The sequence below is a fragment of the Nicotiana attenuata genome, unplaced genomic scaffold (assembly GCF_001879085.1).
Source record: "Nicotiana attenuata strain UT unplaced genomic scaffold, NIATTr2, whole genome shotgun sequence".
Classification (NCBI taxonomy): Eukaryota; Viridiplantae; Streptophyta; class Magnoliopsida; order Solanales; family Solanaceae; genus Nicotiana; species Nicotiana attenuata.
In genome coordinates, this window is record NW_017670636.1 from 200,026 (window position 1) to 212,204 (window position 12,179).

Consider the following 12,179-nt stretch of genomic DNA (forward strand, 5'->3'; position numbering starts at 1 on the left):
TCCCAGTTACTATAAACAATTTCAATCGCACGTTTGCGCCCGAGAAATACCTTTCTTTTGGTAATGGTACACCTATATTCCTGGTGGACAGATGTAATACACTCTTTGATCTTGTACCTTATGGAGGCTTCAATGTGTGGAATCAAGACAAGAGAAATCAAGTCAACATCCAAGTTAAAGTGATTCCCATTGAATGTGTCCATTTCCCAATTGTGGGTGCCAATATATTTACCCACAACCCACATATTTGTTTTCTTCTTCCTCGCACACAGCATCTAATTACAACCCGTAAACCATCTATGGCAAACAACCTTGTATACATCCGGAGATGACTCCCATACCATCATCTCACGGCACTCTTTTATGCTGTACATTTTTACTGCCCTGATAAGGCACGCTTTATCAGGAAAAAGCATGCCCTTTGACAGCATCATTGGTCTAGATTCATTCCACATTGCTGTCCAAATTTTATCAATATCCCTTGTGAGGGCATCCACATCCGCCATAATTGGCAAATGATCAAGGTAGGGAATATGCCTTGAATGAAACGGCACGTGGGACTCGTACACTCTTGGTCTAACGGGAGGTGGAGCATGCTCCCTCATCAAATCAGGTTCATCATTCTCTTCATCCTCATCATCACCCTCGTCAGGGAAGGGTGTGTCATCTCCAGACTCATCGGCGTTGTTGTCATAATCACTATTCTCTTCCTGACTCTGCGTATCTGCCAGATCCAGATTAAATACGTCGTCTTCGGGCAATTGAGTAAGGACAGGACCATCAAGTAGCTCGTTTTCACTGCACAACCAAAGAAATAATGAGTTACTTAAATTGGTCCAAACAATACATATAAATTTATATATTCACTTACAAGTCATAATGTGTTGATATCTCATGATGCACATTATCTTGTTGATGTTACTCCCGGATAGACCACAATGATCCAACACACCAAAACTAGGCATATTCCAACTGGTCGTGGGTTCGTAAGTTGTAAAATTCATATCTGGTCGATACCCCTTGCGTAAAAAATGAGTGTTAATACAAGTGCAATACACAAAAATATACATCGTAATGCAAAGAAAAATTGAAGTTTACCACTCGGCTTGTGGATTATGTATACTAGGGGAGAAATTATTTCCTCGCTCCTCATTTGCCTGTGGAGATACATTTAGATCTGGCTAAACTCTTTCAGTCGAAACCTGTTCGGCTAAAACTGCTCCAAAATAACCACCCGATTATTGAGGTATTTCCCTACTTTGCGCAACCACATTATTGCGAACGTCTTCAGCCTTAACGTACATTTCCAACAGTTTTATCACAATAAATTCCTGGTATTCATCCGGAGTCCTCAAAAAATCTCTCAGAGTTTCATCTTCTTCGATGTTAAACTCAGCATAACAAGCAACCCCTTGTGCAGTCACAGAATATGGATATCTTCTGGTAACTTTAAGATTCACCGAACGTTTGCTCACAATCATCTCATTACATAACAACGATACCAATCTATGGTATTTCATTATAAGTGGCAACTTAATATAATGAAACCATAATTTCCCGCTCTTCAGACATTATGACAAAATGCAAAATAACTTAACGAAGAAAAATTTCACAAGACTTGGAGAATATTTCTAGATTTTTACAAAATCCTTAACGTCCTTAAATAAGGCAAAGACCAGTCAGGGGGGTGAATTATTTGAAGAATATCGTATTAGCTTAAGACACTATACCAAGTTGAATTATTGTTATGTCAGTTAAGCCCAGAAGAATTATTTATGGGCCCGCGTAATATATATAGCGTCTTAGTGAAAAACTTTATATATATAGCGTCTTTTTGAAAGACGCTACACTTAACTAGTCAAACGACCGTTATGATATAGCGTCTTTTAAAACGGCGCTATATATATTTTGGTCACTATATTTTTCTCTACACATTTTTGTCCTTTGAATCCAAAAGAACGACATTTTAGTTCGAAACTCCCCAAAGTCCTCTATGTCAGTTTACGGTCTGGCATTTGGCAGAAACAAAAGAAGAAAACGAAAACATCAATACTAAAGAACTAGGGTTTACACTCCTAGGTATAACGTGATTCCAACTTTATCGAGCTCTACCCCTCAAAAGCACATGGCCTTCTGTAACCGAAAGCACATGGACTTCTTTCTGTAACAAAAATAGGTTCTAAAAACAGCTGTCAAACCACGTGACGCCCAATTCCTCAACTATTTCCCAACTCAAACTCCAACTCTTTCCTCAAATAGTCCACTTCTTCGACACGTTACTAGACGACATTCTCCACCTCTCCCTAATCTCAACTCTGCAATTTCCTACTGCTTTCCAAGTGATTATAGTCTTGTTAACAAGATTAATTCCTAACAACGTATTCTTAACCTTGTTTATAATAAGGTTAATTCCTAACAATGTAAAGTTTATATGGAAATGAAAAAAATAAGAGAAAATCATAGTGCTCCATAAATAAACAAAGAATCCATAATAATAACAATGGTAGTAACAATAAACAATAACCATAGTAAAAATCAAATCAATAGAAAGTACGCGGTCACCACCGCCCACGAGTAAAAGTCACAAAAACGAATAAACATCAACGAGTAAGATGAACTAAAATAAATCCTAAAATCATAAACATCTCGTGAAATTCCAAAATGCAAACTCTCCTCAGATCTAAAACATCAAAGATGCAGCGAAGATCGCTACAACTGCAGATCCGGCGACGGCGACTCTGTTCAAGGAAGCAGCGTTAGGAGACGAGGTTGGAGAACCGGCGGGAGCAGCACCGATGGATGGAGGAAGAGCAACGCCGCCGTTAGGAGCAAATGCCGGAGTGTCAGCAGTTGGTGGAGCTGGTGGAGATGCCAATGGAGATTCAGAAGGAGATGCAGCAGTAGTAGGAGATTGTGATGGAGCGGATACCGGTGTAACAACAGCAGTTGGAGGTGATGCTACTGGTGCAACCGGTGCTGCCTTCGGTGAAGCTGCCGGAGAAGCTCCCGGAGCCTGAGCAAAAGCAGATCCGGCGACCAAAGCGAACACAAATGCGAACATCATCCTTGAGTAAGCCATTTCTTTCTCTCTCTAGAAGCTTTCGAAAACTCTGTTTTCAAGTGTTGAGCAGTTTTTAGAGAGAGAAAGTGTAAGTATTTTCTGTATGTTACTGGTAGAAAGAGAGTTGTAGAGACGAGGAACACCGCCACAGGGGAAGGAGTATATATAGGAGAGATTGAAAGTTGAATTTAGTCTGGTCACGTCTTTATTTCCGTGTCGAGAGTTATCTAGAACGTACACGTGTATAGTTGGATAATCGAACACCTCAGGTTTTGTGAAACGGTAGGATTCTACGGACCGTTGGATCATTTAATTATTATTAGCATAAATTATGGTTACCGTTATGATTGGCACGTTCTAAGGGAAAATTAAAAAGTTTGTTTTTGTGTTGGCCACCTGATTGGTGGGACCACATAACGGTGTGATGCAGAGTTGGAGTACTGATAATTGTTAATAGTGTAAAGAACTTTAATACTAATCAAATTACTTAAAATTTGATTATTTGTATCTGTCCCAAGTAAGTTTAAATTTTTGGTACTAGTATAACAGGCTAAATTGTTGTTAAGTGTAATTTTTTTTTTTGCGTAAGTACAGGCCAAATATGAGACTTAAGATGACTTCCAACGGAAAATTACAGATCACATATTCATGTGCAGTAGATTTAGTGTGTGCTGATTAAAAGTTACGTAATTATTAGCATAAACTTTCGTGAAAATTAATTAAGCATTTTGGAATTCGAAGATGCTCAGCGTTGCCCTTGCTCGTTCCAGTAGCTTTAATGCATTACTCAATGTTAGTCTTGTATTTTCTTATTATTAGATTTCTGGTATTACTTATTGTTTCTTTGCTTCAGTAAATGTTTGATTTACCGGTGCTGTTGCTTGCAGATACTCTTTTCTCTCTATCTTCTGAGCCGAGGGTCTACCGGAAACAGTAACTCTACTTTTTTAAAGTAATGGTAAGGTATGTGTATACTCTACCCTTCCCAAACCCCACTAATGAAATTATATTGGGCATATCGTTGTTGTTGTTATTAATTTTAAGCCCGTTTGGATTGGATTAAAAAAATGACTTTTCAACGGAAATAACTTTTAAACCAAAAAACAATAAAATTTGTGAAGTGCAAGAGAAGTTGGATTGTAAAGCGTGGCAAATGAAAGAAGAATGCAGGATAATGGGTTGGACAGTAAACAAAGACATTATGAATAGACACACTAATTGGAAAAAAGTCATTATTATTATATATTCAGTCTCAACAGAATAAATTTTACATTAATCAAAAGTTTTCTCGTATTTTGCTCAATTGCAATAGTCTTTATATATAATTATTTTCTCTCAATCACATCAAAGACGGAACCTTTTGGAAAAACAAGACAGGCGAGGGGACAGCTGTTATATATGGGAGTAAAGGAAAAAGAAAATTAAAATACCAGTTGTCTTTGTATACTAAACTAAAATTTGTGAAGTGGGGGCAGAACGTGCACCGCCCAGGTCCTTTCACGTCTCAGATTCTTTTTTAATTTCGGAAAAGGGCCAAATCTACCCCTGAATTATTGGAAATAGAATAATTATGCCCTCCGTTTGCATTTGGGTACAAAATTATCCTTGCCGTTAATAAAGTGATTTACTTATGTCCCTCCCCACTAACAGATTCCATATCACATATAAACTTATATAAAATAATACTTTTTTTGCTGAGTTGGAAAATCCATGTTGGAAAAAAAGTCTTCTCTGTTAAAAAAAAAAGTTTGTTCCATAAAAAAGTCATCTCGGAAAAAGAATGTCTTCCCAATCAGGGGAGGATTTACATGGACCCAAGCGGTGTTACGGGACACGGCTTTGTCGAATTATTTTACTATTTATATATATAAAAATAATAAGTAAAACAAAAATACAAGATAAAATCATTAAAAGTGACACTACTTGCAACAAAATAACTCAGTAGTCTAGTTTAAGTTTGATGTGACAGGTTTTGGATTTGAACACCCTTGGCTCCATAAAATATTTTTTGACTGTTACGGACTTCTTACTAAAAAAAAGTTACATCGCTCCATAAAATATTTTTTGATTGCTAACTACCATGAACAAAATCTCATTTTTCCACGATACATCCATTCATTCATCTGTTAACTAAAACCAGTAGTCCATTATTCTTCATCTCCGCCAAAGTATCTAACTTTACTGTTGCATCTCCACTGTACCGAACAAAATCCTCTTAAGATTCCTTTCTTCTAACTCTGCCACTATATGACCCAACACCGGCAAAAACACTTTCATTCTAGTCGTGCTTGACTTTTTTGGTGGGTCAATCCAAGAAGCATTAGATCTGAATTCAAACAAGTTTATAGGGAAGTCTTTGGATCCAACCAATCTTCCAATAGCTTGTGGAATATTATTGCAAAGACCACTGCCGATAAGCTCTCGAGCAGAAGTTGTGTATATTAGAGTTCTCACAACCATCACATTCATGAAACAAGAAGTCATCTTTTAAGCATAAATTATGAGGACTCGAGCAGACAGCAGTACTATTCTAAATTGAAGTAACAAATGCTTTTGTGAGCTTAAGGAGATCCTTCCTTCTAAATCGAACACCAACTTAGCTGGTAGGTTTACAGAGAAGACATTCTCTCCAACATGGATTTCCAACTCAGCAAAAAAAGTATTTATTTTATATGAGTTTATATGTGATGTGGAGAAGGGCATAAGTGAACCACTTTATTAACGGCAAGGACAATTTTGTATCCAAATACAAACGGAGGGCATAATTGTTCTATTTTCAATAGTTCAGGAACATATTTGGCCCTTTTCCGTTTTAATTTCCTAGTCGCATTTATGTACACTTTGGCCGGAAAAAACGGCTTCATTTTTTTTTTCTAATCTTGTTTCATTTTATTTTTCTAAAATACTTTCGTGGAAATAGCACCAAATATTCACTTTTAACTATGTTATTTAAAATATATTCACAATTTATAATGTAGTTAATGACTCACCCAAACTTCAGGACGCGACGTCTTGAAGTTTTAACTTTAAAGTTCACACTTATCGTGTTCTAAAGTTCGAAAATTGTGTCCAAAAATTTAAATCTTATGTTCTGAATTATAAAATAGCAGTTCAGAAATTCAGGACTATTCAGGATACTTAGTTCTAAATTTCAAATTTACACCTCAAAAATTCAGGACACTAAGTCTTGAAGCCCAAATTAAGGATATTTAGTCCTACAATTTAGATGAATTGGTTAATCTTTAAATATTGTAAATTGTTACTCCCTCTGTTCCAGTTTATGTGAACCTATTTCTTTTTTGGTCCGTTCCAAAAAGAATGACCCCTTTCTAAATTTGGTAACAATTTAGCTTAAACTTACAATTTAACCCTTAATAAGAAGCTTTTATAAGCACACGAAGATTATGGATTCCTTTTTGGCTTGTTTAGAACTACAGATTACAAAAATCTTCATTTTTTCTTAAACTCTATACCCAATCAAACATGTTCACATAAATTGGAACGGAGGAAGTAATATATTTTAAACAATGGGGCTAAAAGTGACTATTGGTGCACTTCGCCCAATGTTTCTGCTTCTAAATCTGATTTTTTTTTCTATATTAGTTTGTGTTTACAAGAAAGTTGGACGTGTTGACTGTTGTCCTTCGTATTCCTAAGTCATGCCAAGAAGAGTGATCTTGATCTTGTACGACACGTAATACGAAAATAACGATGTGCTTCCAACTTTGGGAAAAACGCGGATTAAGAAAAGTTCAATGTGGTGATTGAGAAATGTGATTTTATCATTTAACCAAGTTTCCTGGGTTGGTCAACAACGTCGTACACCGCGTATAATCGATCCGAAAAAGAAAAAAAAATGTTTTGTTTTCATTTCTTTCCTTTTGGTTTTACACAATACACAAAGATTGCTTGCTTGAGAGGAGTAGAGGCTACGCATTGTTCGATCAAAAAGTATGAGACTTTTTATTAAATTAATTAAATAAAAAGATAGATGGTAAATTCTAATTAAGGATAATTAATTCTAGATCTGATATGGATAGCATGAATAGAAAATATAGTTGAGTATAAATATTGGCAGTAATTATGGTCGGATCTAATAGTATGAAAAAAGATTATGCATTAAATAACATTGAATGGCAATAAAATGTAAATAAAGGAGAAGATTCACCCAATCTTGAGTGAGGTCGACCCTCTTTCATTTGATAAAGATGAATGATAGACAAATACAAGAATCTTAGGACCCTTTCTGATGAGAGTGTGGGATAACAGATAATCTAATCTCTTTAGAGAGATGAGTTTGTATTTATTCTAGAGAGACAGAGTCTGCTTTTCGAGAAGTCCTCTGTTCCAGTCCTTCCCCCCCCCCCCCCCCCCCCCCATCTTTTGCATTATCTCTCATACTCTTTATATGGGATATCCCAAGGAGCCCTAAACAGTACAATTAGAGAGAATATGTAGTAGAATATTTCTTTTGAAGATTCCAAAGCAAAACTAGACGTTACTTCTATCTATACTGCTCGACCTCGGCCTTGTTGTTGATCACTGCTCGACCTCGGCCTTGTTGATGATCACTGCTCGACCTCGACCTCGGCCTTATTGATCATTGCTCGACCTCAGCCAGATAGCTCAATTCGATTCGCAGGTTACTCATGACAATTGTCTCCGCATGTCGAATTTCTCTGATTTGATTTTGACCCATACAGTTAGTCCCTCCGCTTATCGAGGTCGTCTTTTGGTCGAGCTGGGTGAGTGGACTTCATTAACCGTAGTTCGTGAAATTCGAATGGGGAGGTCAACTAGTGAAGATCGCGGCTGAGGGTGCCGATCTTCAGGTCCAAGTGGTATCCCTGCGGGCTGAACTTGAGTAGAGTTCGACCGGGGCCAATGACTCGATTAATGAGTTGATTGAGAAGACGGTAGAGTTGGAGAAGGACGACGAGGCCAGGATGGCGGCATCGAAGGAGGTAGATTGCATCCTCAGATCTGGACGGGCGATTCGGCCCTTGTAAGATGCCTTTTCTGATACATCTTTTGATTTGGAATGCTACTTTTGCTGCTTATTTCTGATTTTATTTTTCTTTTTCTTGAACGTTTCCCTCGATTGATGGTTTTAAAAGAATCGTTGGTAGGCGTTCATTCGAACGTGACCGAATGTCTTTGATTAGTCCGAGCGAAGTCAAACGTTGCCATAATTAACTCGAACGAGGTTTAGCTGTGGATAAAGTTCGAGCTAGGTCGAAAGGAAGTTGAATTCGAGCGAGGTGGAATGTCACTCGACTAATTTGGACTGTCAAATGTGTCTTAATCAGTTCGAACGAGGTCGAATGTGAATTAATTCGAGCGAGGTCGAATGTAAGTTAATTCGAGCGAGGTCGAAGGTTAATTCGAGCGAGATCGAATGTGAGTTAATTCGAGCGAGGTCGAATGTTGGTTAATTCGAGCGAGGTCGAATGTGAGTTAATTCGAGCGTGGTCGAATTTTAATTCGAGCGAGGTCGAATGTTAGTTAATTCGAGCGAGGTCGAATGTGAGTTAATTCGAGCGAGGTCGAATGTTAGTTAATTCGAGCGAGGTCGAATGTGAGTTAATTCGAGCGAGGTCGAATGTGAGTTAATTCGAGCAAGGTCGAATGTTAGTTAATTCGAGCGAGGTCAAATGTTAGTTAATTCGAGCGAGGTCGAATGTTAGTTAATTCGAGCGAGGTCGAATGTGAGTTAATTCGAACAAGGTCAAATGTTAGTTAATTCGACCGAGGTCGAATGTAACCTTTGTTTGATAATGGTCGGGGGCGTATGGGTGTGAATTCGAACGAGGACGAATGTAACGCGTAGTTAATTCGAACGAGGTCGAATATAACTTGTTTAATTTATGCAGCGTCGCTTTGGCAAAAATATGGGTGAGCTTCATGCACTTATGCTTTGCCTACATATATCAGAGAGATTTACATGTTTTTCGGGTTGGCAATCCAGTCCCAATCATATGGTCTCTTGGCGTCTTCGAATTTTTTTTCTTCATGATGTTCAGTATCGATTTATTGGAGGATTCCGCTTGCCCGTTGCCTGCTGGGCGGTATGGTGTGGAGAGTATTCTTGTGATATGCTACTTCTCGGAGAATTCGGCGATCTCTTTATTGATGATTTGGGGTCCGTTGTCGCAACTGATCTTTTTGGGTAGGCCGAAGCGGTACACAATATTTTATTTATATGACGATGATCGTTCCTTGTTCGCGTATCTGGGAGAATGCTCCTGCTTCTATCCCACTTAGAAAACTAGTCAGTTAAAACCAAATGAAATTGTTCGTTACCTCGATTTGATCGGTCGACGAGTGGAGGGGAGTGACCACGTTCTATTCTCCGGTTATGCTTTTAGTGGCCGTTGGCAGGTTTGCAAGGCCGTCTGCTTTCTGTGCTCGAGGGATTTGGTCGAGCTAGCATTCATCGAACTCGGGTAACAGCTTGCAGACCTCAGCCTGGTATTTTTGCAGTCTTTGTTCCTTGATTTGGAAAGTCCCTATGACTTGATTGACAACGAGCTGAGAGTCGCACCGTAGGACGACTCGTTTTGCTCCGTACTCGAGTGCTAGCTTTAGACCTGCAATAACGGCCTTGTGCTCGGCTTCGTTGTTCGTCATATCTGGGCATTTTATGGACTAGCGAATTACTTCGCCTGTTAGGACCTCGAGTTCGAGTCCCAGTCCCGATCCCGACGCGTTAGAGGCGCCATCGGTATACAAAACCCATGGGTCGTGCATTTTGGGGGAAGTACGAGCGACTTCTGGCCGAGATCGACCTGCCCTTTCAACTTCAGGCATTATTTTTGTGCTGAAGTCGGTGATGCGGTCGACGAGCGCTAGCGACTTTATTGCCGTTCGCGGCTGATAGGTTATATCATGTTCGCTCAATTCTATAGCTCATTTGGCTAGCCTGGCCGACAGCTCGGGTTTGTGCAGAATATTCCTTAGGGGAAAAGTCGTGACCACCGTGATGGGTGATACTGAAAATAAGTCCTAAGCTTTCGTGAAGCTTCGACCAAAGCCGGGGCTAGTTTCTCGACACTGGAAATAAGGCCTAAGCTTTCACGTAGTATTATGATGTAATATGATCAAGGATTTAAATGAGTTTGATTTCTTTTTGGTAGACCGCGTACATCAAGCCTATTATAGAGTATTGTTTTACTCAAGAATGAAGGTGTACACAACGAAATATATAGTAGTACGTAATAAACATCTGGAAAAAAAAAGAGTAAGAGTATTGCATTGGCTTAAGGAAACATGAAAATCATTCGTACTCAATTACCTGCCATGTTAGCTTGGTGTACACAAGGAAGTGTTGTGTGTTTTGTTTTGTTATATATCCAGAAGAAACTAAAATTTTAACTAGAAAATTCCCATAGACGGTGCTAAATTGTTTGACCAAAAAGTATGAGACCTTTTGTTAAGCTAATTAAATAAGAAAATAAAGGGTAAATCCTAGTTAAGGATAATTAATTCTAGATCTGAGATGGATAACATGAATAGAAAAATATAGTTGAGTATAAATGCTGGCAGTAATTATGACCGGATCTAATAGTATGAAAAAAGACTAGATGAATTATTCAGTATAAATTTTGAACGTTACGGGGCCGTTTATCTCATGTCGTTTTGAACATTACGGGGCCGTTTAGCTCAAGGGGTTAGATGAATTATTCAGTATAAATTTTGGGATAAAGTTAATCCTATATTCGGTTTGGGGTACACCCAAATTTTATTTATCCCATATAATTAATAGTAAAATAAGTTATCGAGGTTATAGTGTATCTCAGGATTATAATTTTGAGATATCCTGATTCATTTGGAACTAAATGACCCTCGGGATTTGCTAGTGCTAGCAAATTTGTAACACAAGTTCTTTGTTATAAGGATACTTGTCATCTTCCAACATAACAGATCAGAACAACTTAAGCACCGAGACTCTTAGATAAATGGCAATAAATCATCTAACGATTTTTTATCTTTGCCTAGATTTAAATTTTGATATCCTAGTTTTCTCTCATTTCATTGACAGTTACGCCGCTCTTTTGGGTTGTAACACTTCAAACTTTAGACAGTGTCCCACATCGACAAAACAGAAGAGGGATTCTGGGTATATAGTTAACAAGTCATAGACCCAAGTGACACGTTTTAAATCCGTGAGGGCCCAGACCCAAAACGGATAATATCACTAGCGGGCTGGCCGTTACATGGGTGCATTTACATAACAAGTTAATAGTTTGATTGCCATTAAGAGAAGTTGCTTAGAGCTATCCAATCGACGCAATCTAACCTTGGACTGGCACGAGTCTTAAAAGATAAACCTTGACAGCACATTTTCTGGAATATGAAATTAAAAGTACATTTACTTTAGCCATAACCCATAAAGGCAAAATAATCTTAATTACCTTTACGTGTGGGCCAAAGTTACCTACAAATTCATGAAAGTCAAATATAGAACAGACCATAGTACCAAAATGCTTCCAAAAAGTTTGAATAATGAACCCATTCCCCCATGTTCTAAGAAAAAAAGAAAGACCAAGTAAAGGTAGCCAATTGCATAAACTTATATTTTAACCAAGCTTGTGCTTGACTTTACCTTCACATAAAAGGTTCCCAAAACCATGCCAGAAATATATCCCGTCATCTTCAACTTAAGAGGTTCACTAAATTAAGGGACTAATCTTGATGATTCAGTTCTGATATGGTCTTTGCGGAATACTCACTCGTCTCAAATTATCTGTAGTATTTCTCTTTAACACGGCCCTTAAAAAACATTAATTAGAAGGGTTTTTTTTTACTATTTTATCCTTATTTATGTCTTAACATATTATCTCTCTTTATTGAATATTTGTTCTATTTATGTGTTATCTCCATCTTCAAAAACAATTACTACTATGGGTAAAATAAGAAGAAAATAATAATAATTTTGTCTTGAACTTTTAAAATTAACAAATAATTTGAGATAACTAACGTCGTATAATTTGAGACAGAGAGAATAATAAATAAGCAAATAAAGGATAGTTCCAAAAAGCATCTTCATTTCTAGCTAATTCATGTCAGGCTCGAGTACTCCCATAATTAGCTAAATGTGTGGTACCGTATTTGCTCT

At 37.8% G+C, this 12,179-nt stretch overlaps 1 protein-coding gene across 1 annotated transcript; it reads right to left on the minus strand.

The window, feature by feature from the left end:
• Positions 1–2,450: 2,450 nt before the first annotated feature.
• Positions 2,451–3,213, minus strand: LOC109241755 (classical arabinogalactan protein 5-like). The gene has a single exon (XM_019408528.1). It carries the CDS (start codon positions 3,077–3,079, stop codon positions 2,681–2,683), a length of 399 nt encoding a protein of 132 aa, XP_019264073.1. The 5' UTR covers positions 3,080–3,213; the 3' UTR covers positions 2,451–2,680.
• Positions 3,214–12,179: the final 8,966 nt, after the last annotated feature.

Bases quoted from the DNA above. Each gene is read 5' to 3' on its own strand.
- LOC109241755 (XM_019408528.1), bottom strand. From the start codon at position 3,079: ATGGCTTACTCAAGGATGATGTTCGCATTTGTGTTCGCTTTGGTCGCC.